We start from the raw sequence: 24018 nt of genomic DNA, 5'->3' as shown, positions 1-24018 counted from the left end.
AGTTTAACTTATTACTCATCACAGACATATAATATAAAGATTAAAGTTTCTCCACAATAACATTTTTGCATCTCATAAACTGCCCATCTCAGTAAACTTTCATAAGCCACTACAAGTACATGAGTAACATGGGACTCAGCATAAACTAATTGAACACTAGAAGGTTTTGTACATGTATTTTTTGTGTAGGTCTACTACAATATCTGAGTAGCATCAAACTAAATGAATTGGCAGTTCTACAAAGTAGATCTTATGTTGTGATGATTACAATGTTGATAGCTCTTAAATCATTGATTCCTTGTCTTGTTCCTTGCAAACATGAATCAGCTACTTGACCCTGAGGTATATGAAATATTTACTACTCATCAATGTACTTAAAGTCGTGCTCCTTTACACTGTTGCTTTGCCTTAAAAATTCCAGAACACATTAAAATATCTTTATAAGCACATTTATGTCATCTTGCACATGAAACTCACCTTCCTTGTATTTTAGAATTTTGACAGTGTTCTTCAATATCTTAGTCTTTCCATTTGTAACCTAAAATAAATTACCAGAAAATGAACACGACTGATAATTACATAAAATTTAAGTTACTATCCTCAGTGATCCTTAGAACTATGCCTGTTTTATTTACCACATTCTGCTTTTTTCACAATCAAAATTATAGAAGAGCATTGATAATCAAGAAAACCTTTCCCCCATATTTAAAAAGTAGAAGAAAATCAAAGTCTTACCTATAGCAGTGAGGTTCCTGTAAGTCTCTAGCATGATATTTACATAGACACTCTTCTGGAAGGATTCAGCAAAGCACAGTCTTCCAGAGTGAAGTTTATGTGCACATCATTATAGGTCATTACATCCTAAAATATCCCAAAGATGTGTCCAACAGAAAGCATAATTCAGACAATATTGTGAATATATACATCTTTTACAACTAAGTTTAAATGATTCACGTGATTTCCATACTTATTCTATGACATGAAATAGAAGAGGTGGTTCACTCCTGTCATTTCTGTGCCCTTTGAATAGGATAGAGCTTTGCAAGGGAAGTTCCTCTTAACAGACATATAGACATAGAAAAAGAAAAACAAACCAACAGATCAATCATAATGAGTACACATCAGAGAAGTTGTATAAACAATTACTAACTACGAAAAAGCAAAACAAACAAAAAACATGGGCAAGCAGGTTATTTGAGCACATGCCTTTATCCCTAGCACTCAGGAGATAGAGGCAGATGTATCTCATTGAGTTGGAGGAAGGCCTAAACTATGGAATGAGTTCACGGACAACCTGAGGTGTATGTTAAGACCTTGTCCCTACTCATCCCCACCAAATAAACAAACAAACTAAAGAACAAACAAAAATTAACCAATCAACCAACTAAATAAATGAAAATGTTAGAGAAAAAATTAAAAAATTTGAAGGTCTCACTGAAGTCATTAAAAAAGTTATGCATTCACTCTAGCTCTGCTTTTATCTCCCAGAAATATGAATACTCACAGTTTAAACTATTCATAAGATACTACTAAAAGAGAATGCATGTTTAACCAGTTTGAAATGGATAGATGAAAATAAAGCAATGTATATGTAGATCATGAAAAAAAAAAAAACAGAAGAGAACCAAAGATATGTCTTGAGAATTAAACGTACTTGTTGGACTTCTAAAGCAGGTGAGTTCAATTGGCAGTACTTATAAGGCACTGAAGAAACTATGGAACAAATACCTGTGTTGGTTTAAGAAAATGTTAAATCTAAAAAATTCCAATGACAAAAAATCCAGAAAATCTTAGATATCATGCAAAGACTATATCTAAGAATAATAGGAATACAGAAAGGAGAAGAATAGAAGCTCATTGGCACCGAAATGATTTTAACAAAATCATAGAAGAAAATTTTCATAACTAAAAAAAGAAATATATAAATATACAAGAAGATATACAGATCACCAAATAGATTGAACCAGAAAGCAAAGTCTCCTCACAACCTTATAATCAAAATGTAGAAAGAACATTAAAACATTCAAGAGAAAAAAAACTAACATCTGGAGACAAGCCTATGAAAATTACACCTAACTTCTCAACTGAAACAGTAACAGGTAGAAAGCCTTGGGCAAGATGTACTAAAGAATAAAGAGTCCACAGATACCGGCCAAGATTACTAAACTCAGCAAAACTTTCAATCACTAGAGATGGAGAAAATAAGATCTTCCACAATTAGAACAACATCTATCTACAAATCCAGCCCTACAGAAAGTGTCAGAAGAAAAACTCTAAACAAAGGAGGTTAACTATACATACAAAAAGACAGGAAATAAATAATCTCACACCAGAAAAACGTAAATAAGAAAAACACACAAACACATGCACACATACACACACACACACACACACACACACACACACACACACGCGTGCCTCAACTACTACCAGCAACAACAAAACTACAGGTATTAACAACCATTGGTCACAGATATCTCTCAATATAAAAGGCATCGATTCCCTTATAAAAACTTCAGACTATCAGAATGAATGTGAAAACAGGATCCATCCTTCTGGTGCATACAAGAAACACACGTCAATATCAAAAAGGGATTGGAAAAAAGATTTTCCAACCAAGTGGACCTGAGAATTAAGCTGGTGTAACTTTACTAATATCTAACACAATACTCTTTAAACCAAAATTAACCAAAAGGAATTGGAAAATACATTTCATATTCATCAAAGTAAAAATACAGCAAGCAGGTATCTCAGTTCTGAACATCTATGCTGCAAATGCAAGGATACCCATATCTGAAAACAAAAACAAAAACAAAATTATGACTTACCCTTAAACCATACATGTATCCTTACATACTTGTAGTGGAAGACTTTAATACCCTAACTTCACCAACCAACACTCGAGCTAACATATATTAAAAACCGAATGGAGTTCCATAGAACATTGCACCCAAACACCAAAGAATATACCTTCTTCTCAGTACCTTGTGGAACTTCATTCAAAACTAACCACATATGCATTTGCTTAAGAAGTTTCCACGAATAAAGGAAAATTGAAATATCCTCCAGTATCCAATTAGTCACCACATATTAAAGCTAGATTTCAGCAACAACAAAACAACAAAAGGCCTACAAACTCATGGGAACTGAACCACTCACTTCTTAATGAATATTGGGTCAACATTGAAATAAAGAAAGAAATTAAAGATTTCCTAGAATATAAAAATGACTGCACGACATACCCTACTTATAGGACCCAATCAAAGTAGTACAAAAAAGAAACTTAATATCACTAAGTGACTACGTAAAAAAAAAAAAATAACAGCTCATCTGAAAAGTATAGAACAAAAGAAGCAAGCATACCCAAAGGAATAGGAAAAAGAGAACATTATTTTTAAGAAAATCAAGGTAACAAGAACTAGGCTCTTTGAAAAAAAATCAAGAAGATGGACAAACCCTTATCCAAACTAACTAAAAGACAAAGGGAGAATATACAAATTAACAAAATCAAAAATGAAAAGACATAACAGACACTGAAGAAATCCATAAAATAATCAGATCATACTTTAAAAAATTGTACACCATAAAATTGAAAAAAATAAAAGAAATGGATAGATTTCCCAATAGATGCCATTTACCAAAGCTACGTCTCAATCACACACACACACACACACACACACACACACAATTTAAATAGATCTATAATCTGTAACAGAGGCAGTCATTAAAATCTGTACCCTTTGATTTTCCAAAACCCTAGTTTATTTAGGGTTTTTAAATTCTTCTACCTACCTTCTATCCCACTGATCATAGGAAGGGGAGAAAGAAAGTTATTAGAATAAAGGATTTTGTGGACCTTTTTTAGCAGTATTTCCTTGGGGCAAATACACTCTATGCTTTCCAGATACCAGCATTCCTATCCAATAGACAACACCCAACAACAACATGAATTGGCACAATTCAGCAAAGAAAACAAGACTCCCAAAAAAAACAGAGTCAGCAAAATCTGCAAGACTCAGCTGGATTGCTACAAGAAGTTGTCTGCTCTGCAGTGTTTCTCTTTGAAAAGTTTAGAAAAATGAAGACCAGCAATGAGTAGCAATACAAATGCATGTCTCCCTGTCTGTGGGCTTCTGTTTATCATAGCCCACACAAAGCTGTTTTACAACCTGAACATGCCATGCCCCTTGCACAGGACAGCTTCTAGCAAAACATCACTGGCTCTCTCATGTGTCGGTTTTCAGCTGGCCAAGATGATGTGTCCCTTCATGAGTTTGTTTTTAACTGAGGATAAACTACAAACATTTCAACACAAAAAATTTCCAAACCCAGAGACTTGCACATTCACATGGTTTTAGTGCAGAATTTTATTAGACATTCAAAGAAGAGCCAATACCAACACTTCTCAAATTATTCCAAAATATTACAAATGTATATTTCCAAATTCTTTTATGAGGCCAGAGTCACCCTGATATTCAAACCACAAAGATTACATGAAGATTACATAAAGATTACATAAAGACAGAGGATTATAAAAAAACTTCCCTTATAAATATACATAAAATATACTCAATAAAATAATTTCAAATCAATTTTACAAACACATCAAAAAAGATTATTCACCATATTCAAGTAGGCTTCATCCCAGAAATTCAGGGGTGGTACAAAATATAAAATCTGTCAGTGCAATCTACCATGTAAATATATTGAAAGAAAAAAGTACATTATCAAATCGCCCCCTTCCCGGAACCATGCCAGAGAAACCCCGGCTCAGGATTGGACTGAGAAGCCCCAACTGCTTCTGGTACTCCCCTGAGAGCACCTCCATAAGCTTGCAATAGCGGAGGGGAAGGTCAGAGGGGAAGGACAGAGAGACAGATTGCCAAGGACACAGCACCCTCTCTCCAGCTCACCCAGTGGCAGCTAGCAGAGAAACCCAAGCTCTGGATCTGAGGACACTCAACCCTACCTGGTACTCTCTTGGGATCAGCAAACATAGGTTCTACCGCCAGGCTGCTTCTGGCAGAGAGATCTGGGCCTGGGATCTGGGATTGAGAACACTAAACCTAACTCTTTCCTGCACTACTCAAGGACCAGTCAACATAACCCCTCCTGGCAGAGGGAAAAGACAGAGAGGCAGCACACAGGAAAGGTGGACACCGAGTCCTGCGGCCACAGTGTCACAGAGCTGACTGTTAGCCTACCCGCTCACTTGCCGCAGCAGGACCAAATCGGAGAGTAGAGAGCAAGGGAAACCCCTGTGTATTCCAACTGGTCCTGAAAGAGAGTGAGTGAGCCCTCTAGGGAGAGTTTGTCCCAGACCCAGAGCCTCTCCACAGAAGCAAACAAACGAGATCCCTACCACCCACAACCCTAGTGTGGGCATCATAGGGATTCTTGGGATAGCAAATCCAATGTTGAAGCCTCTGCCTTGCAGGTCCACCAGTGTAATCCAGGCAAACAATCCCTGGATCTCAGACAGAACTGCGTAATAGTGGCTTGCAGGCCACAGCAATAGTCAGAGAATCCGCGCATGCACACTGCGCCTGCTAAAAGTGCACGCAAATAGATTCCTTACTTAGGCAAAACTGAAACCACAGTGCACACTCCCAAACCAGTGAACCTCTCTCATCTTCCTGAAAAAAAAAAAAAAAAACAGTCCAGAAAACAGAAAGAGATGATCATAGCCCAAACTACAATCTCAGGGAACAAACAGGGAGGACTATAAATAACCAGATGGCTAGAGGCAGATGTAAGAACACTCCCAACAAAAATCAGGACATAATGACCTCACCAGCCACCCCACAAAACAATGGACACTTCAATTCACTAAATATACAAGAAAACGACCTCAAAACTCTGTTTCTCCAGCTATTAGAGGCCCATAAAGATGAAATGAACAAAGCCCTCAGAGAAATAGCCAAAGAAATTGAGACTAACCAAGAAGAAACAAATCATGCTCTCAGAGAAACGACCACGAAAATTGAGGCAAACAAAGAAGAAATGCACAAAGCTCTCAAAGAAATGTCCACACAAATGAAGGCAAATAAAGAAGAAATGAACAAAGCTCTCATAGAAATACAGGCAATTATACCCAAAGAAGTAGAGGCACAATAAGTGATACATAGAGAGGAAACGGACAAAAAAATAGAAGCTGTCATTGAAAAGCAGGACTCCACATTCAAACAGATGAAGGAAATGGTGCAAGACATGAAAACAGAATTAGAATCAATAAAGAAAACACAAATAGAGAAAAACCAGGAGCTGGAGAACATAGAGAAAAGATCAGGAACTACAAAGGTAAGCATCATCAACAGAATACAAGAGATGGAAGAAAGAATCTCAGGAGCTGAAGATACACTTGCGGAAATTGAAACGTCTCTCAAAGAAAAAATGAAATCAAAAAAGTTCCAAACACAAAACATCCAAGAAATCAAGGACACCATGAATAAAACCTAAGAATAATAGGAGTAGAAGAAAAAGACGACATCAGGCTCAAAGGACCAGAAAATATTTTCAATAAAATTATAGAAGAAAACTTTCCCAACTTAAAGAAGGAGATGGCCATAAACATAGAAGAGGCCTACAGAACACCGAGTAGACTAGACCAGAAAAGAAATTCTTCATGTCACATCCTAGTCAAAACACTGAACCTACAGAACAAAGAAAAAAATTTTAAAAGCAGCAGGGGAAAAAGGCCAAGTAACATATGAAGATAGACCTATCAGAATCACACTAGATTTCTCAACAGAAACTATGAAAGCCAGAAGGGCCTGGACAGAAATCATACAGTCCTTAGGGGACCACAGATTCCAACCCAGACTACTATACCCAGCAAAACTTTCAATCAACATAGATGGAGAATTCAAAATATTCCAAAACAAAACCAAATTTAAACAATATCTACATAGTAACCCAGCTCTACAGAAGTTACTAGAAGGGAAACTCCAAACCAAAGAAAACAACTACATATAAGGAAACAGAGGAAATAGATAACTACACAACAACAACAACAACAACAAAGAATACAAGCAATGAAACTCAGTGACACCACCAACCCCACATCTAAAGTAAGTAACAATTGTTGGTCACTAGTTTCTATCAACATCAAAGGACTCAACTCCCCAATAAAAAGAGACAGACTAACAGAATAGTTGCAGAAACAGGATCCAATATTCTGTTGCATCCAAGAAACACACCTATGCAACAAACATAAACACTACCTCAGAGTAAAGGGCTGGAAAAATGTTTTTCAAGCAAATGGTTCCAGAAAACAAGCTGGAGTAGCCATCCTAATATCTAATAAAATAGACTTTCAACCCAAGTTATTCAAAAAAGATAAGGATGGCCACTATATTCTCATCAAAGGAAAAATCTACCAAGGGGACATCACAATTTTGAATATCTATGCCCCAAATACAAAAGCACCTACGTTCGTAAATGAAACAATATTAAAGCTTAAATCACACATTGATCCTAATACCCTAATACTGTGAGACTTCAACACTCCACTCTCACCAAGGGACAAATCAACTAGACAGAAAACAAATAGGGAAATAAAAACAATTACAGAGACCCTAAATCAAATGGACCTAATAGACATCTATAGATCTTTTCATTCAAACTCTAAAGAGTATACCTTCCTTTCAGCACCGCATGAAACCTTCTCCAAAACAGACCATATAGTTGGTCATGAAGCAAGCCTCAACAGATACAAAAAGATTGAAATGATCCCTTGTATTCTATCTGACCACCATGGACTAAAGCTGGACAACAACAACAACAGAAATAACAAAAAGCCGACACGCACATGGAAACTGAACAACTTGTTACTCAATGAGAGCTGGGTTAAGGAAGAAATAAAGAAAGAAATTGAAGACTTCCTAGAACTCAATGAAAATGAAGGCACAACATAGCCAAATTTATGGGACAATTTGAAAACAGTGCTCAGGGGAAAACTTATATAACTAAATGCCTGCAAGAAGAAATTCGTAACATCACATACAAACAACTTAATGGCCCAACTGAAAACCCTAGAAAAAAAAAAAAGAAGCAGATACACCCAAGAGGAGCAGAAGGCTGGAAATAATCAAACTCAGGGCTCAAATCAATCAAACAAATAAAACTATTCAAAGAATCAATGAAACAAAAAGCTGGTTCTTTGAGGAAATCAACAAGATAGACAAACCCTTAGCCAAACTAACTAAAAAGCAGAGAGAATCTATTTAAATCAACAAAATCAGAGATGAAAACGGTGACATAACTACAGACACTGAGGAAATTCAAACAATCATTAGGTCATACTACAAAAGCCTATATGCCACAAAATTTGAAAACCTAAATGAAATGGACAATTTTCTTGATAGAGTCCATCTTCCAACATTAAGTCAAGATCAGGTAGAAAGACTGAATAGCCCTATATCCCCCAAGGAAATTTGAAGCAGTCATTCACAGTCTCCCCTCCAAAAAAAGCCCTGGGCCAAATGGTTTCAGCGCAGAATTCTACCAGACCTTCGAAGAAGTGCTAACACCAATTCTCCTCAAACTATTCCACAAAATAGATATAGAAGGTACATTACCAAACTCATTCTATGAAGTGACAGTCACCCTTATATTTAAACCACACAAAGACCCAACAAAAAAAGAGAACTTCAGACCTATCTCTCTTATGAACATTGATGCAAAAATACTCAATAAAATATTTGCAAGAACACATCAAAGATATCATTCACCACGACCAAGTAGGCTTCATCCCAGGCATGCAAGGGTGGTTCAACATATGGAAATCCATCAATGTAATCCACCACATAAACAAACTGAAGGAGAAAAACCACATGATCATCTCCTTAGATGCTGAAAAAGCATTTGACAAAGTCCAACACCCATTCATGTTTAAAGTCTTGGAGAGATCAGGATACAAGGCACATATCTAAACATAGTAAAGGCAATATACAGCAAGCCTATAGCCAACATCAAACTCAATGGAGAGAAACTTTAATCAATCCCACTGAAATCAGGGACAAGACAAGGCTGCTCACTCTTGCCATACCTCTTCAACATAGTACTTGAAGTCCTAACCAGAGCAGTAAGACAACTAAAGGAGATCAAGGGGATACAAATCAGAAAGGAAGAGGTCAAAGTGTCACTATTCGCAGATGATATGATAGTATTTATGATTGACCCCCAAAATTCAACCAGAGAACTTCTCCATCTGATAAACACCTTCAACAAAGTGGTAGGACACAAAATCAACTCAAAAAAATCAGAAGCCCTCTTGTATACCAAAGACAAAAGGGCCGAGAAAGAAATTTGGGAAACAACACCCTTCACAATAGCCAATAATAACATAAAGTACCTTGGGGTGACACTAACCAAGCAAGTGAAAGATCTGTTTGAGAAAAATTTCAAGTCTCTGAAGAAAGAAATTGAATAAGATATCAGAAGATGGAAAGTTCTCCCCTGTTCATGGATTGGTAGGTTTAACATTGTGAAAATGGCCATCCTGCCTAAAGCAATCTACAGATTTAATACAATTCCCATCAAAATACCAACTCAATTCTTTACAGACCTTGAAAAAAAGATTCTCAGCTTCATATGGAGAAACAAGGAACCCAGAATCTCCAAAACGATCCTGTACAACAACAGATCATCTGGAAGTATCTCCATCCCAGATCTCAAGTTGTACTACACAGCAATAGTAATAAAAATTGCATGGTATTGGCATAAAAACAGAAAGGAGGATCAATGGAACTGCATAGAAGACCCAAAAATAAACCCACACATCTATGAATACTTGATTTTTGACAAAGAAGCCAAAACCATTCAATGGAAAAAAGACAGCATCTTCAACGAATGGTGCTGGTCCAACTGGATGTCCATATGCAGAAAAATGAAAATAGATGTATATTTATCACCCTGCACAAAACTAAAGTCCAAGTGTATCAAAGACCTCAGTATAAAACCAGATACTCTCAATCTGTTAGAAGAAAAAGTGGGGAACAGCCTAAAACTCATTGGCACAGGAGACAACTTCCTGAACAGAACACCAACAGCACAGGCTCTAAGAGCAACAATCAATAAATGGGACCTCATGAAACTGAAAACTTCTGTAAAGCAAAGGACACCATCATCAAAACAAACAACTGCCTACAGATTGGGAAAGAATCTTCACTAACCCTTTATCTGACAGAGGACTAATATTCAGTATATACAAAGAACTCAAGAAGCTGAAAAGCAGCAAACCAAGTAATCCAATTAAAAAATGGGAACAGAGCTAAACAGAGAATTCTTGATAGAGGAATGTTGAATGGCAGAGAAACACTTAAAGAGATGTTCAACATCCTTAGCCATTAGGGAAATGCAAATCAAAACGACCCTGAGATATCACCTTACACCCATCAGAATGGCCAAGATGAAAAACTCAAGTGACAGCACATGCTGGAGAGGTTGTGGAGAAAGGGGAATCCTCCTCCACAGCTGGTGGGAATGTAAACTGGTACAAACACTCTGAAAATCTACCTGGCGCTTTCTAAGACAATTAGGAATAGTGCTTCCTCAAGACCCAGCTATACCACTGCTAGGCATATACCCAAAGTTTGCTCAAGTACACAAAAGGGATTCTTGCTCAACCATGTTTATAGCAGCTTTATTTGTAATAGCCAAAACCTAGAAACAACCCAGATGTCCCTCAATGGAGGAATGGATACAGAAATTGTGGTATTTTTACACAATGGAATACTACTCAGCAATCAAAATGAGGAAATTATGAAATTTGCAGGCAAATGGGGGGAATCTAGAAAAGACCATTCAGAGTGAAATATCCCAGAAGGAGAAATACAAACAAGGTATATACTCACTTATATAGACCTATAAGATATGATAAACATAATGAAATCTATACACCTAAAAAAGATAATCTAGAGAGTGGACATGGGGTAAGATGATCAATCCTCATTTAGAAAGGCAGATGGGATGTGCATTGAACGTATGACAGGAGTCTATTGAGCACATCTGAAAGACTCTAACTATCAGTGTTGTCAAAGCAAAGACTCATGACCAAACCTTTGGCAGAGTACAGGGAATCATAAGAAAGAAGGGGAGTTAGTCTGATGGTGAAAAGATAGGAGCTCCACAAGGACCAAATATATCTGGGCACAGCGTCTTTTCTGGGACTGACATTCAACCAAGGACCATGTATGGATATAACCTAGAACCTCCACTCAGATGTAGCCTGTGGTAGCTCAGTAACCAATTGGTTTCCCAAAGTGAGGGGAACAGGGACTATTTCTAACAGGAACTCAATGACTGGCTCTTTGGCCTCCCCACCCCCCCCCCCAAGGGAGGAGTAGTCCTGTTAGGCCACAGAGGAGAGCTTTGCAGCCAGTCCTGAAGATACCTGATAAAAAAGGATCAGATGAATGGGGAGGAGGTCCCCCCATCAGTGGGCTTGGAACAGGGCATGGTGGAGATGAGGGAGGGAGAGAGGGACTGGGAGGGAATGAGGGAGCGGGACACAGCTGGGATACAGAGTTAATAAAATGTAACTGATAAGAAAAAAATAAAATTAAAAAAAAAAGAATACCAAAATTGCAAAAACAATCCTCTTTAATAAAAGTTCTTTTGGAGATGCCTCCATCCCTGATCTCAAGCTGTAGTATAAAGCAATAGTAGTAAAAAGTTGCATGGTATTGGCATTGAAACCTAATTGTGGATCAATACAATTAAATAGAAGACCCTGCAATAAACCTACACAGTTATGGATACATTATTTTTGACAAAGTTGCCAAATCCATACAATGGAAAAAAAAAAACAGTATCTTCAACAAATGTGCAGGCCTTACTGGATGTCTACATGTAGAAAAATGGAAATAGTTTCATACTTATCACCCTGCATAAAACTAAAGCCCAAGTGGATCATAGACTGCAATATAAAATCAGACACACCAAACTTGTTAGAAGAAAAAGTGGGGAATTGCCACAAGACACAAGTTCCTGAAGAGAATACCAACAGCACAGGCTCTAAGAGCAACAATCAATAAATGGGACCTCATGAAACTGAAAAGCTTCTGTAAAGCAAAAGACACTGTTGTCAGAACAAAATGACGGCCTACAGATTGGGAAAGGATCTTCACCAGCCCTCTATATGATAGAGGGCTGATATCCAGAATATATAAAGAATTAAAGAAGCAACAAATCAAATAATCCAATTAGAAAATGGGGTACAGAGTTAAACAGAGAATTCTCAATAGAGGAACATTGACTGTCAGATAAACACTTAAAGGAATGCTCAACATCGTTAATCATTAGGGAAATGCAAATCAAAACAACCCTGAGTTTCACCTTACAACCAACAGAATTGCTAAGATCAAAAACTCAAGTGACAACACATGCTGGAGCGGATATGTAGAAAGGGGAACCTTCCTCCTTTGCTGGTGGGAATGTTAACTTTTACAACCACTTTGTAAATCAATCTGGCACTTTCTCAGATAATTAGGTATAGCACTAACTCAATATTCAGCTATACCACTCCTAGGCTCATATCCAAATGGTGTTCAAGTATACAAGAACATACACTAAAATGTTCGTAGCAGTTTTATTTGTAATAGCCAGAAGCTAGAAATAACCCAGATGACCCTCAGTTGAGGAATAGATACAAAAATTGTGGTACATTCACACAATGTAATACTACTCTGTAAATAAAGGAAGGAAACCTCCAACTTTTACAGGCAAATTGTGGGAACTAGAAAAGTTCATCCTGAGTGAGGTATCCCCGAAGCAGAAAGACACACAGGTTATATACTCACTCATAATTGGATATTCGACATATAACATAGAATAACCTTACTGAAATCTGTACACTTAAGCTAATCGAGAAGGAGGACTCTGGGTAAGATGTTCAGTCTTCATTCAGAAAGGCAAATGGGATGGGCACCAGAAGAGCAAGAATATTGGAACAGGACAGGAGCCTACCACAGAGAGCCTCTGAAAGACTACCCTGCAGGGTACTCAAACGGGTGCTGAGACTCATAGCCAAACTTTTGGCTGAGTGCAGAGAATCTTATGAAATAAAAGGGAGATAGAAATACCTGAAATGGACAGGAGCTTCAAGGAGAGCACCAGAACCACAAAAATCTGGACATAAAGGGTTCTTTCTGAGACTGATATTCTAACCAAGGATCATTCATGGAGAAAACCTAGAACCCCTGCACAGATGTAGCCCATGGTAGTTCAGTGTCCAAGTTGGTTCCCTAGAACTGTCTCTGAAATTAACTGTTTGGCCTACTTTTTGATTACCCCAACCCTCAGGTATTTGCAGCCTTACCAGACCTTTGAGGAAGACAATGCAGCCACTAATGATGAGACATGATATAGTAGGATCAGATGGGAGAGGAGGAGGACCTCTTATAACAGTGGAGTTGGGGAGAGGCATAGGTGGAGAAGACGGAGGAAGGGTGGGATTGGGAGGGGAAGAGGGACTGAGCTACAGATGGAGTACAAAGTGAATAAACTGTAATTAATTAAAATAAAAATATATAAAAAGGCGCTGTCTTACAGCCCTTGTTTAGTGTCTGATATATATGTTGATTGTGTTTATTCTCCATGAACATCCCCAAGACTTGGGGTCAGAGACATTCTCTTTAATATAACTATTCCACAGTTATATGTTCTCTGTACTTTAACCAATTGTGAGCTTCTGTCTTACCATCTTTGTACTGTAAGAAGAGGGTTTTAGGATGAATGCTAAGAATAGCATGATTTTATGTGCTCAAATATAAGGATGTGAAAGCAGTTTGATGCATGTCCAATCACAAAACAATATAAAACAAACAATGGTAGCTTTTTTTTTCTTGGTTCAAAGACCATCACCAACATAGTTTCTTGAAAATGTTTGCATTTCTAGTCATTACCATTAATTTCATTTCCTATGTGTCCCCATGTAAGGATGGGAAATACTTTCATTTTTTAAAAATTTTTATTTAACTTTTATTAATTATACTTTATTCCTTTTGTATCCCCCCATAAGCCCCTCCTTCCTCCCCTCCCGGTCCCACCCTCCCCCCTTTCTGCATGCATGCCTCTCCCCAAGTCCACTGATATGGGAGGTCCTCCTCTCCTTCTTTCCGATCTTTTTTTGTTGTTGTTGTTCTTCTCAATGCAGTTTATTCAGGAACCTTGAACAATCTTCTGACCCTGGGGAAAGCCAGGCCACAGCTTAAAATAGCCTCTGGGTAGCCAACCCCAGCGTGCCTCGTGGGCAATGCAGATAGGTCCACATACACGGAAGCAAGCCAGATCCTTAGCCTTAGCCAAATATGGAGTTGTTTGTGACAGAGAGCACTCACCATCGGGAAGGTGGAAGGCGGAAACCAGCTCTATCTTTAAGCCGCGGCATTACGCAGCTCTCTACAGTAAAGTTAATCTCTTGAGTCCTCCTAAGTGTGTCAACCTGCAATACAACCACCCTTTAGAGCTCAGCCTGTCAGCCAGTGTCTGAAGCAGCAGCTTTTCTGTCTCCACACAAAACTGATACCAGTCCCCACATTTTCTTCTCCTTTCTGTGTCAACACAACATTGACTAAAATGTATCCAGGGAAAGTCTGTCCTCACTGTGACCACTGTCTCACAGGCTCTCATTGCCCTTAGCATTAACCTCAAAATTACTGAGAGACTTCCCAAGTCAGGCAGTCTGAGTTATATGCTGGCCTCTATGAATAAGCCATTTTATTTGTTTCCACAAGGATGAGCTTTCCCAGGCTCTGTGCATTTAAGACTTTCTGCCTTTCATGAAAACAGAGCCCTAAGCATGGGTAAAGGGCTCCACTCTACAATTTGAACTGACAAATCTCTTCCATCAGGTCTGCTCTCAAGTACCTGCTTCTGAAGATGGCATTCCTCTCCTTTTATTTCTGTTGCATCTCCCACCAGTGCATTCAATTTTCATCTTACCATCTATCACCTTAGTATTTTTTTTTTACTTAGAGTACTAAGTACTGTCTTATCAATGTAAATGAATAGGAAATGTACATGTTAACTTCTATTGAATGACAACATATGTACATGTTAATGAAACTCTGTGCAATGGGAGATAGGAGAGTGTGTACATACATACATTTGAAATGATGTCTAGCTGTGTTTCTGTGTCAGTAAACTATTTATCATAGGTTTTTGGCACATGCCTGTTTCTCTTCTGCCAGCAGCCTAAATTCTTAGATTATAAGCACTTGTCAACCAAACTGGGCACAGGTGTGACTCTTAAAGCCATCATATGTGGCAAATTAAGTCCAATAATGGTGTAGGGGTAATATCTTAGCAAGATGGCTAGGATTGCCAACCAAAATATTTTTTGTCACATGTCTCACCACCACCAGCCATCCTTCTAGTAAACCCTAATAAGATTGGAAGTGATTGTAACTCACAGCCCCATCTAATACCATAAGTAGTGGAATTCTAACTATACTATTGATTGTGTGCATGAATTAAAGCAGTGTAACAGATCATGGAGCTAACATAATTTCCACTGGTTACCTCTAGGAGGAGCTTGAACTGTAGGCTTAGTCTGGGGGAGACTAGAGAGAAGTAGTTTGTGGGGGAACCTGGCTAAAGTAGAGATCCTCCCTGGCCATGTCTACAGCATAGAGGGTCACCACCAGCTGAAAGATCAGTGGTATCTGCACAGCTCTCAGAACCACCTATTTAGCCTGATTCCACCAAAAGCAGAGAGTTACACCTTGGTAACTCCGAGGCATCTTGACTGCTCCTGGATCTAGGACAGAGTTCACTTTCATCACCATGAGCATTCAGACTGAAGATGTTACAGGTTATTTTTTTAAAAATTTTTTATTAATTACACTTTATTCATTTTGTATACCCCCATAAGCCCCTCTCTCCTCCCCTGCCAATCCCACCCTCCCTCCCCTTTCTGCATGCATGCCACTCCCCAAGTCCACTGATAGGGGAGGTTCTCCTCTCCTTTCTGATCTTAGTCTATCAGTTCTCCTCAGAAGTGGCTGCATTGTCCTCTACTGTGGCCTGGTAAGGCTGCTCCCCCCTAAGGGGGAGGTGATCAAAGAGCAGGCCAATCAGAATATGTCAGAGGCAGTCCCTCTTCCCATTACTATGTAACCCACTTGGACACTGAACTGCCATGGGCTACATCTGTGCAGGGGTTCTAGGTTATCTCCATGAATAGTCCTTGGTTGGAGTATGAGTCTCTGGGAAGTTCCCTGTGTTCAAATTTTCTTGTTCTGTTGCTCTCCGTGTGGAGACCCTGTCCTCTCCAGCTCTTACTATTTCCAACTTCTTACATAAAATTCCATTCACTCTGCCCAACAGTTGACCATCAGGCTCAGCATCTGCTTTGATAGTCTGCAGGGCAGAGGCTTTCAGAGGCCCTCTGTGGTAGGTTCCTAGTTTGTTTCCTGTTTTCTTCTTCTGGCTTTCAGAAGCCCTCTGTAGAAGGTTCCTAGGTTGTTTCCTGTGTTTTTCTTCTTCTGATGTCCATCTTCTTTGCCTTTCAGGATGGGGATTGACTGTTTTAGTTAGGGTCCTCTCTCTAGCTTAGTTTCTTTAGATGCACAGATTTTAGGTTACAGGTTATTTTTATGAAGACTGTTTCAGCCTCCTCCTCAGTGCATTAGCTTGTAATACAGACAACTTTAGAGATCAGCCTGAAATCCAGTGTCTGAAGCATCATTTTTTTTATCTTTATATAGCCTAGTAATCTCTCTTCTATCAGTACAATGGTCAGTTAGACATCTTTGCCCTAGTAAAATACAAACTGAATGTCTAGGAGAGCATGCAAGGGTCAGTGTGTTCTTTAATCTTTTATGGAAGATACTACTTTGAGTAAAGATTAAATAAATATTTTCCACTACTTTTGCCTATCTTGATAGCATGATTTTAAAGGTGATTTGACAAAGTTATTCTCATTTTTATGGCTGTGTTGATTAGCAGAATAAGTCTTTTAGAAATAATTACATTTCTTTTCATATTAATCATCCATATCTTTAAAATGGATAATCATTAAATTCCAGTACTGACATTATTTTTCTTTATTAAATTTCTGATATTAGCTATGTATTAAATTAGTTTCTGTTCTAGTTATTTAGTGAAAATGAAAGTACTTACAGATATCATGAGGAATTATGTTACATAAACAAACACTACTGCAAAACAGGAATACATCAAATATCTGGCAGACACTGAATATGTATACAATGAAAGCTATGTGTATTCACCTGTCTAAATTCTACAGTCTCCATGTGTTCTACGTATGGACAGAAAACACATGGGTGGCAGCAGAGACTCAGAGAGCATCTGACTTGCCACCATGCTCCTTATCCTGTCATTGTTGAAAAATTAACTGTATTGGAATATACACATTATACATAAAGTTGTATTCTATAAAAGCAATCTACTTTCAAGATTATGTTATATACTCATATTTATACCAAATACTGATGAGATTTTATGACAAATAGACACAAACTAAAATCATCTGAGAGGGACAAACTTCAATAGAGAAAAAGCCTTAGAAGTACTGGGCATTGGGCAAGCCTGTAGGGCATTTTCTTAATTACGATTTGACAGGGGAGGATGGAGTAAATTGTAGGTGATTCCAGCCATTTATGGTGAACCTGGGTTCCCCAACAAAGCAAACTGAGCAAGCTATGAGGAGGAATCCAGTAAGCATCTCTACTCTATGGCCTGTGTTCAGCTCCTGCCTCTGGGTTCCTTCTCTGTTTGAATCCCAGCCCTGACTTCCCTCAGTGATGCACTGTTACCTGGAAGTATAAGAAAAACAAAGTTTCCCATCCTTTTATTTTGCTTTTGGTCATGACATTTTATCATAGCCATAATATTTCTTAAAAAGACACACCCTTTACCCTCCTCTTTTGCTCTATTTCATGTTTCATTTACTACAAGTTTCTTTCCCTCACCTAGTTCCCCTTCCAAATGTTCACTAAAGGTAAATTCATGTTTAAATGTTCATGTTTAAAATAGAAGATTTGTAAATGAGATGGTGCATGTAATAATTTTGTTTCTAAGCTACATGTCCACCTCTACCTCTTCTTCCTGGGTCATATAACACTCTGAATTCTCCCAAACTGCTTTCAAATATAGAGACCTGGAAACCTCACTCTATACTAAAGAAGTATGACTGTGTCTTGATAGACTTTACCTTCCAAAATTTTATCTCCTATTTATGAGTAAATTTAACATTATTAATTGGAAACCCATGACACCCATGTAAACAATATGCTAATAAATATCATCTAAGAGCAACAATCAATAAATAGGACCTTATTAAACTGAAACGCTTCTGTAAAGCAAAAGATACTGTCTTCAGAACAAAACAACAGCCTACAGACTGGAAAAGGATCTTCACTAATCCAATTAAAAATCCAATGAAAAAATGGGGTACGTGTGTTGTCACTCGAGTTTTTCATATTGGCTATTCTGATGGGTGTAAGGTGAAATCTCAGGGTTGTTTTGATTTGCATTTCCCTAATGGCCAATGATGTTGAAAATTTCTTTAAGTGTTTCTCTGCCATTGTATATTCCTCCACAGAGAATTCTTTGTTTAGCTCTGTTCCCCATTTTTTAATGGGATTATGTTGTTTGCTGCTTTTCAGCTTCTTTAGTTCTTTATATGTACTGTATATTAGTCCTCTGTCAGATAAAGGTTGGTGAAGATTCTTTCCCAATCTGTAGGCAGTCATTTTGTTTTGATGACAGTATCCTTTGCTTAACAGAAGCTTTTCAGTTACATGAGGTCCCATTTATTGAAAGATGACAATGCAGCCACTCCTGACTAGATCTGATAGACTAAGATCAGAAGGATGGAGAGGGGGACCTCCCCTATCAATGGACTTGGGGAGGGGCATGCATGAAGAAGGGAGAGGGAAGATGCGACCTGGAGGGGATTATGGAGGATACAAAGTGAATAAAGTGCAATTAATAAAAAAATAAAAAAAAAATGGTGTACAGAGCTAAACAGTGAATTCTCAATAGAAGAATATTGAATGGCAGAGAAATACTTAAAGAAATGCTCAATGTCCTTTGTCTTCAGGAAGATGCAAATCAAAACAACCTTGAGTTTTCACCTTGCACCTTTCACAATGGCTAAGATAAAAAACTCAAGTGATAACACATGAGGCACTTTCTCAGACACATAGAAAAAGCACTTCCTCAAGATCCAGCTATAGCACTCATAGGTATATATCCAAAAGTTGCTCAAGTCCACAACAATGAAATTTGTTCAACCATGGTTGTAGTAGCTTTATTTGTAATAGCCAGAACCTAGAAACAACCCAGGTGTCCATCAATGGAAGAATGGATACAGAAATTGTGGTACATTTACACAGTGGAATACTACTCAGCAATTAAAAACAAGGAAATATACTCACTTATATGTGGATACTAGACCTATAAGATAGGATAAACATACTAAAATCTGTACACCTAAAGAAGCTAAAGAAGAAGGAGGACCCAGGGTAAGAGGATCAATCTTAGTTATAAAGACAAATAGAATGGACATTGGAAGAAGGAGAAAACAAGAAACAGGACAGGGGCCTATGACTGAGAGCTTCTGAAAATCTCTGCGTAGCAGTGTGTCAAAGCAGATTCTGAAACTCATAACCAAGCTTTGAGTGCAGGTAATCATATGAAAGAAGAGGTAGTTAGTAAGACCTGGAGGGTACAGGAGCTTCACCAAGCGAGCAACAGAACCAAAATATCTGGGCTCAGGTGCATTTTTTGAGACTGATACTCTAACAAAGGTCCATTCATGGCTGTAACCTAGAACCCTGCACAGATGCAGCCCATGGAAACTCAGTATGCAAATGGGTTCCCTAGTAAGGGGAAGAGGGACTGTCTCTGACATGGACTGAATGGCTGTCTCTTTGACCCCCCTCTCGACATCCCTGAGGGAGGAGCAGCCTTACCAGGCCATAGAGGAGGACAATGCAGCCAGTCTTGATGAGATCTGAATAGCTAGGGTCAGATCAAAGGGGAGGTGGACCTCCCCTATTGGTGGACTTAGAGAGGGGCATGGGAAAATATGAAGGAGAGAGGGTGGGTGAGATTGGGAGGGGATAGGATATAGGAGGGGTACAGCTGGGATACAAAGCAAATAAAATATAATTAATGTAAAAATTAACAATTTAATAAAAAAAACATGACCAAAGCCACTTTTCAAAAAAGTGTTTATTAGGGCTTTCAGAGAACTAGAATCCGTGATAGCAGTTGAAGGCTGCAGGTGGCAAACCTTGTTTTAACTTGAGCAGAAGCTCAGGGCTCACTTCTCAAAATCTATGTATCTATTTAGATGTGTATGTATGTATATATGCATGTATGTATGTGTACCTTGTGTGTGCTATAACTGGAATTACAGATGACTGAGAATCATCAAACAATTCATTGGAATCAAACATGAGTGTTTTATAAGAGTTGAAATGCTCATAACTGCTGATCTGACTCTATTCCCAAACCTTTCTGTTTTAATATGTATTTTCTTTATCTGCTCTAATTTTCACTCCTCTCCAAATTTCAGTCCCTTTCCAATTCAGATTTCCCTGTCCTCTCCATCCTCTCTTTTCTTTCCTTTCTCTCACCTACTCTTCTACTCCCCCCCTTTTTTCCTTTCTTCTTCTTGCTTCTCCTGTTTCTTTCTGCTGTTGTTGATTAGGATATTTATTGTTTCCTGAGGATTGTAATCAAAGGTTTTCTAGTATATGTCTATTAAACTCACTTTACTTAAATGTTTTCGATTTTAATAAAAGCCTGTCATGAGTGCATCTCGATATTTTCAGATTGTGAGCTCAAAGTTGGTCCCTGATCTTCAATGTTCACTTTTCCCCCAGTGATTGGTTACTCACTTTGATGATATTTTTGGCTGAAGATTTAACCTGAATATTTTCACAGCCCAGTACCCTGGTTATTTACTTCCTCATGTAATGACTGTTTTGCATAAGTCCCTACAGGACAGCCCAGCTGCCCATAATTTATAAACCAGGCCTTTGCAGTTAGAACTGAAAATCATCAGACATCCTGGGCAACCAAGATGGAGTCACACACCCAGATCTTCATATTCTTGCTCCTCTGGTTGTCTGGTGAGACATTAAAGAGTATTAGAGTATTAGAATATCATCAATATAGTTCATTTGTAGAAAAAAACAGCTGTTTACTATAGAAAACCAAGTTTATGCAGGCAATGCCATTAGAAAAGGCATTTTGGATGCCAACATTTCTATCAGGAACTCCTTCTGTTTATACTCATTGTGTATTTCTGGTTTCAGGTGCTGAGGGGAACATTGTGAGGACCCAGACTCCTGAATTCATGTCCACATCTGTTGGAGAGAGAATTACCTTAAGCTGCAAGTCTAGTCAGAGTGTGAGTGGTTGGGTAGCTTGGTACCAGGAGAAACCAGGGAAGCCTCCTAAACTGCTAATCTATGGTGCATCCAATAGATCCACTGGGGTCCCTGATCGCTTCACAGGCAGTGGATCTGGGACAGATTACACTCTCACCATCAGCAGTGTGCAGGATGAAGACATGGCAGTTTATTACTGTCAGCAGAATTGCGATTATCCTCCCACAGTGCTTCAGTCTCCTACACAAACCTCCTTAAAAGTCTCACCACCAGCCTGCAGCACACACAGCTCTGGCCCTGCACACTTCCCCCTTCTGCCTGAGATGTGCTATGCATGATTAATTGATGCAACCTTCTGTAGAAAATTGATTAAGAGATGGCCTCCTTTCTTCCATATTTTCGTCAACACTGGTGTATATAGACAAAAGGAAGAAGTTAAGTTAAGGGATTTAGAAGTTGTGGTGTTGCACTAAAAGGATATAGTACAAGCAAGAAGCATCAGTTAAGTTTATAGTGTCATGCTGACTTTAGATATCTATTTGTTATGGCTTTAGACTATGATGAATCTGTATAAAATAAGACAGATTTTAAAATTATTTACAAAGAATACATCATCCTGAGATTATTATTTTAGATTAAGAATCCTCACCTTTCGTAAATTATCTATCAAGAAAATTGTCCATTTCATTTAGATTTTCAAATTTTATGGTGTATTGACTTTTGAAGTTAGACCCAAAGAGTCTTTGAATTTCTTCTGTGTCTGTCATTATGGCCTCCTTTTTGTTTCTAATTTTGTTGATTTGTATAGTTTCTCTCAGCCTTTTAGTTAGTTTGGCTAAGGGTTTGTCTATCTTGTTGATTTTCTCAAAGAACCAGCTCTTGGTTTCTTTTGAATGTCTGAATTTTTTTTCATGTAATAAATAGTTTAATGCTACAATTATAGAAGGCTATATAAATTTGAAAGACCCAGTTTGCATTATCAGCACACAAAAAGATGAGGAACTCTGGGCAACTGCCCATGTTGTATGCTTTGGTCTATATGTCTCTTTGGTCTATATGTCTATTGCATATATGCATCTGATTTTTATTATTTTTTTACAGTTCATTCATTTTTTTTTTATCTGAGCAATGTTCTACTTCCTTGTCTCTTCCAAATCTCACTCTCTTTTTCTCTCTTTCTCCCATGCCCCTCCCTCAGTCCACTGATAAGTTTGGACCTCCTCCCCTTCCATATGACCCTAACTAATCAGGCCTCATCTGGACTGGTTGTTTTGTCTTACTCTGTGGTCTGGTATGACTGCTCTGTCATCAGGGGAAGGTGATCAAAGCATCAGCCACTGTGTTTATGTTAGAGATACCTCCTCTTCCTCTTATGAGGTGACCCACTTATAGACTGAGCTGTCATGGGCTACATCTGTGCATGTAGGTTATCTCCATGCATGAACCTTGTTTGGAGAGTCAGTCTCAGAAAAGTACCCTGTGCCCAGATTTTTTTGGTTTTGTTTTTCTCCTTGTGGAGTTCCTGTCCCTTCCTGGTCTTACTATCTCCCATTCTTTCATAAGATTCCCTGCACTCCTCCCAAAGTTTGGCTATGAATCTCAGGAAATGTTTTGATACCCTTCTGACTAGAGTCTTTCAGAGGCTCTCTGTGGTAGGCTCCTGTCCTGTTCCCTGTTTTCTTCCTCTTCTGATGTCTGTACTGTTTGCCATTCTGAGTGAGGATTCATCAGCTTAACCTGGGTCCTCATTCTTGCTTAGCTTCCTTAGATTTTAGTATGTTTATGTTATATTATTAGTCTAATATACACTTATGAGTTTGTTTATACCATATAATTCTTTCTGCTTTTGGGATACCTCACTCAGTATCATCTTTTCTAGTTCCCACCATTTGCATGCACGTCATGATTTCCTTGTTTTAACTTTTTTTTAAGTCCATTATGTAAATGTACCACAATTTCTGTATCCATTCCTCAGTTGAGGGACATCTGGGATCTTTCCAGATTCTACCTATTACAAATAAAGCTACTATGAACATGGTTGAGCAAATGTACTTGTTGTTTGCTTGAACATATTTTAGGTATATGCCTAGGAGTGCTAAAGTTGAATCTTGAGGAAGCACTGTTCTTAATTTCTCAGAAAAGTGTCAGAATGTTTTCCAAAATAGTTATCCAAGTTTACATTCCTATAAGCTGTGGTGGAGGATTTCCCTTTCTCCACACCCTGTCCAGCAAGTGTTTTCTCTTGAATTTTTGTTCTTAGTCATTCTTGTGGTTGTAAGGTGAAATCTCAGGGTCAATTTGATTTGCATTTCCCTGATGACCAAGGACGTTGAGCATTTCTTTATGTGTTTCTCTGCCATTTGATATTCTTGTATAGAGAATCCTGTTCAGCTCTGTACTCTGTTTTAAAATTGGATTACTCAATTTATTGCTTTTTAACTTCTTTATATGTTCTGGAGATTAGCCCCCTGCCATTATAAGTTTGTCGAATACCCTTTCCCAGTCTGTAGGTTATCTCTTTGTTTTGATGACAGTGTCCTTTGCTTTACAGAGCTTTTCAGTTTCATGAGGTCCCATTTATTGATTGTTGTTCTTAGAGCCTGTGCTGTTGGTGTTCTGTTCAAGAAGTTGTCTCTTGCCAATG

General features: G+C 38.3%; 1 gene segment (V, D, J or C); it reads left to right on the top strand.

Annotated features, from left to right (window-relative positions):
- The first annotated feature begins 21056 nt into the window (after positions 1-21056).
- Positions 21057-21712, top strand: LOC132654376 (immunoglobulin kappa variable 3-11-like). The segment is given in 2 exon segments: positions 21057-21113; positions 21300-21712. Coding segments are annotated over 2 exon segments (462 nt in total).
- Positions 21713-24018: the final 2306 nt, after the last annotated feature.

The sequence above is a fragment of the Meriones unguiculatus genome, chromosome 5, assembly GCF_030254825.1.
Source record: "Meriones unguiculatus strain TT.TT164.6M chromosome 5, Bangor_MerUng_6.1, whole genome shotgun sequence".
In the NCBI taxonomy this organism is placed as follows: Eukaryota; Metazoa; Chordata; class Mammalia; order Rodentia; family Muridae; genus Meriones; species Meriones unguiculatus.
The sequence above is the reverse complement of the archived record's forward strand: the minus strand, read 5'-3'. Positions and strand labels throughout refer to the sequence as shown.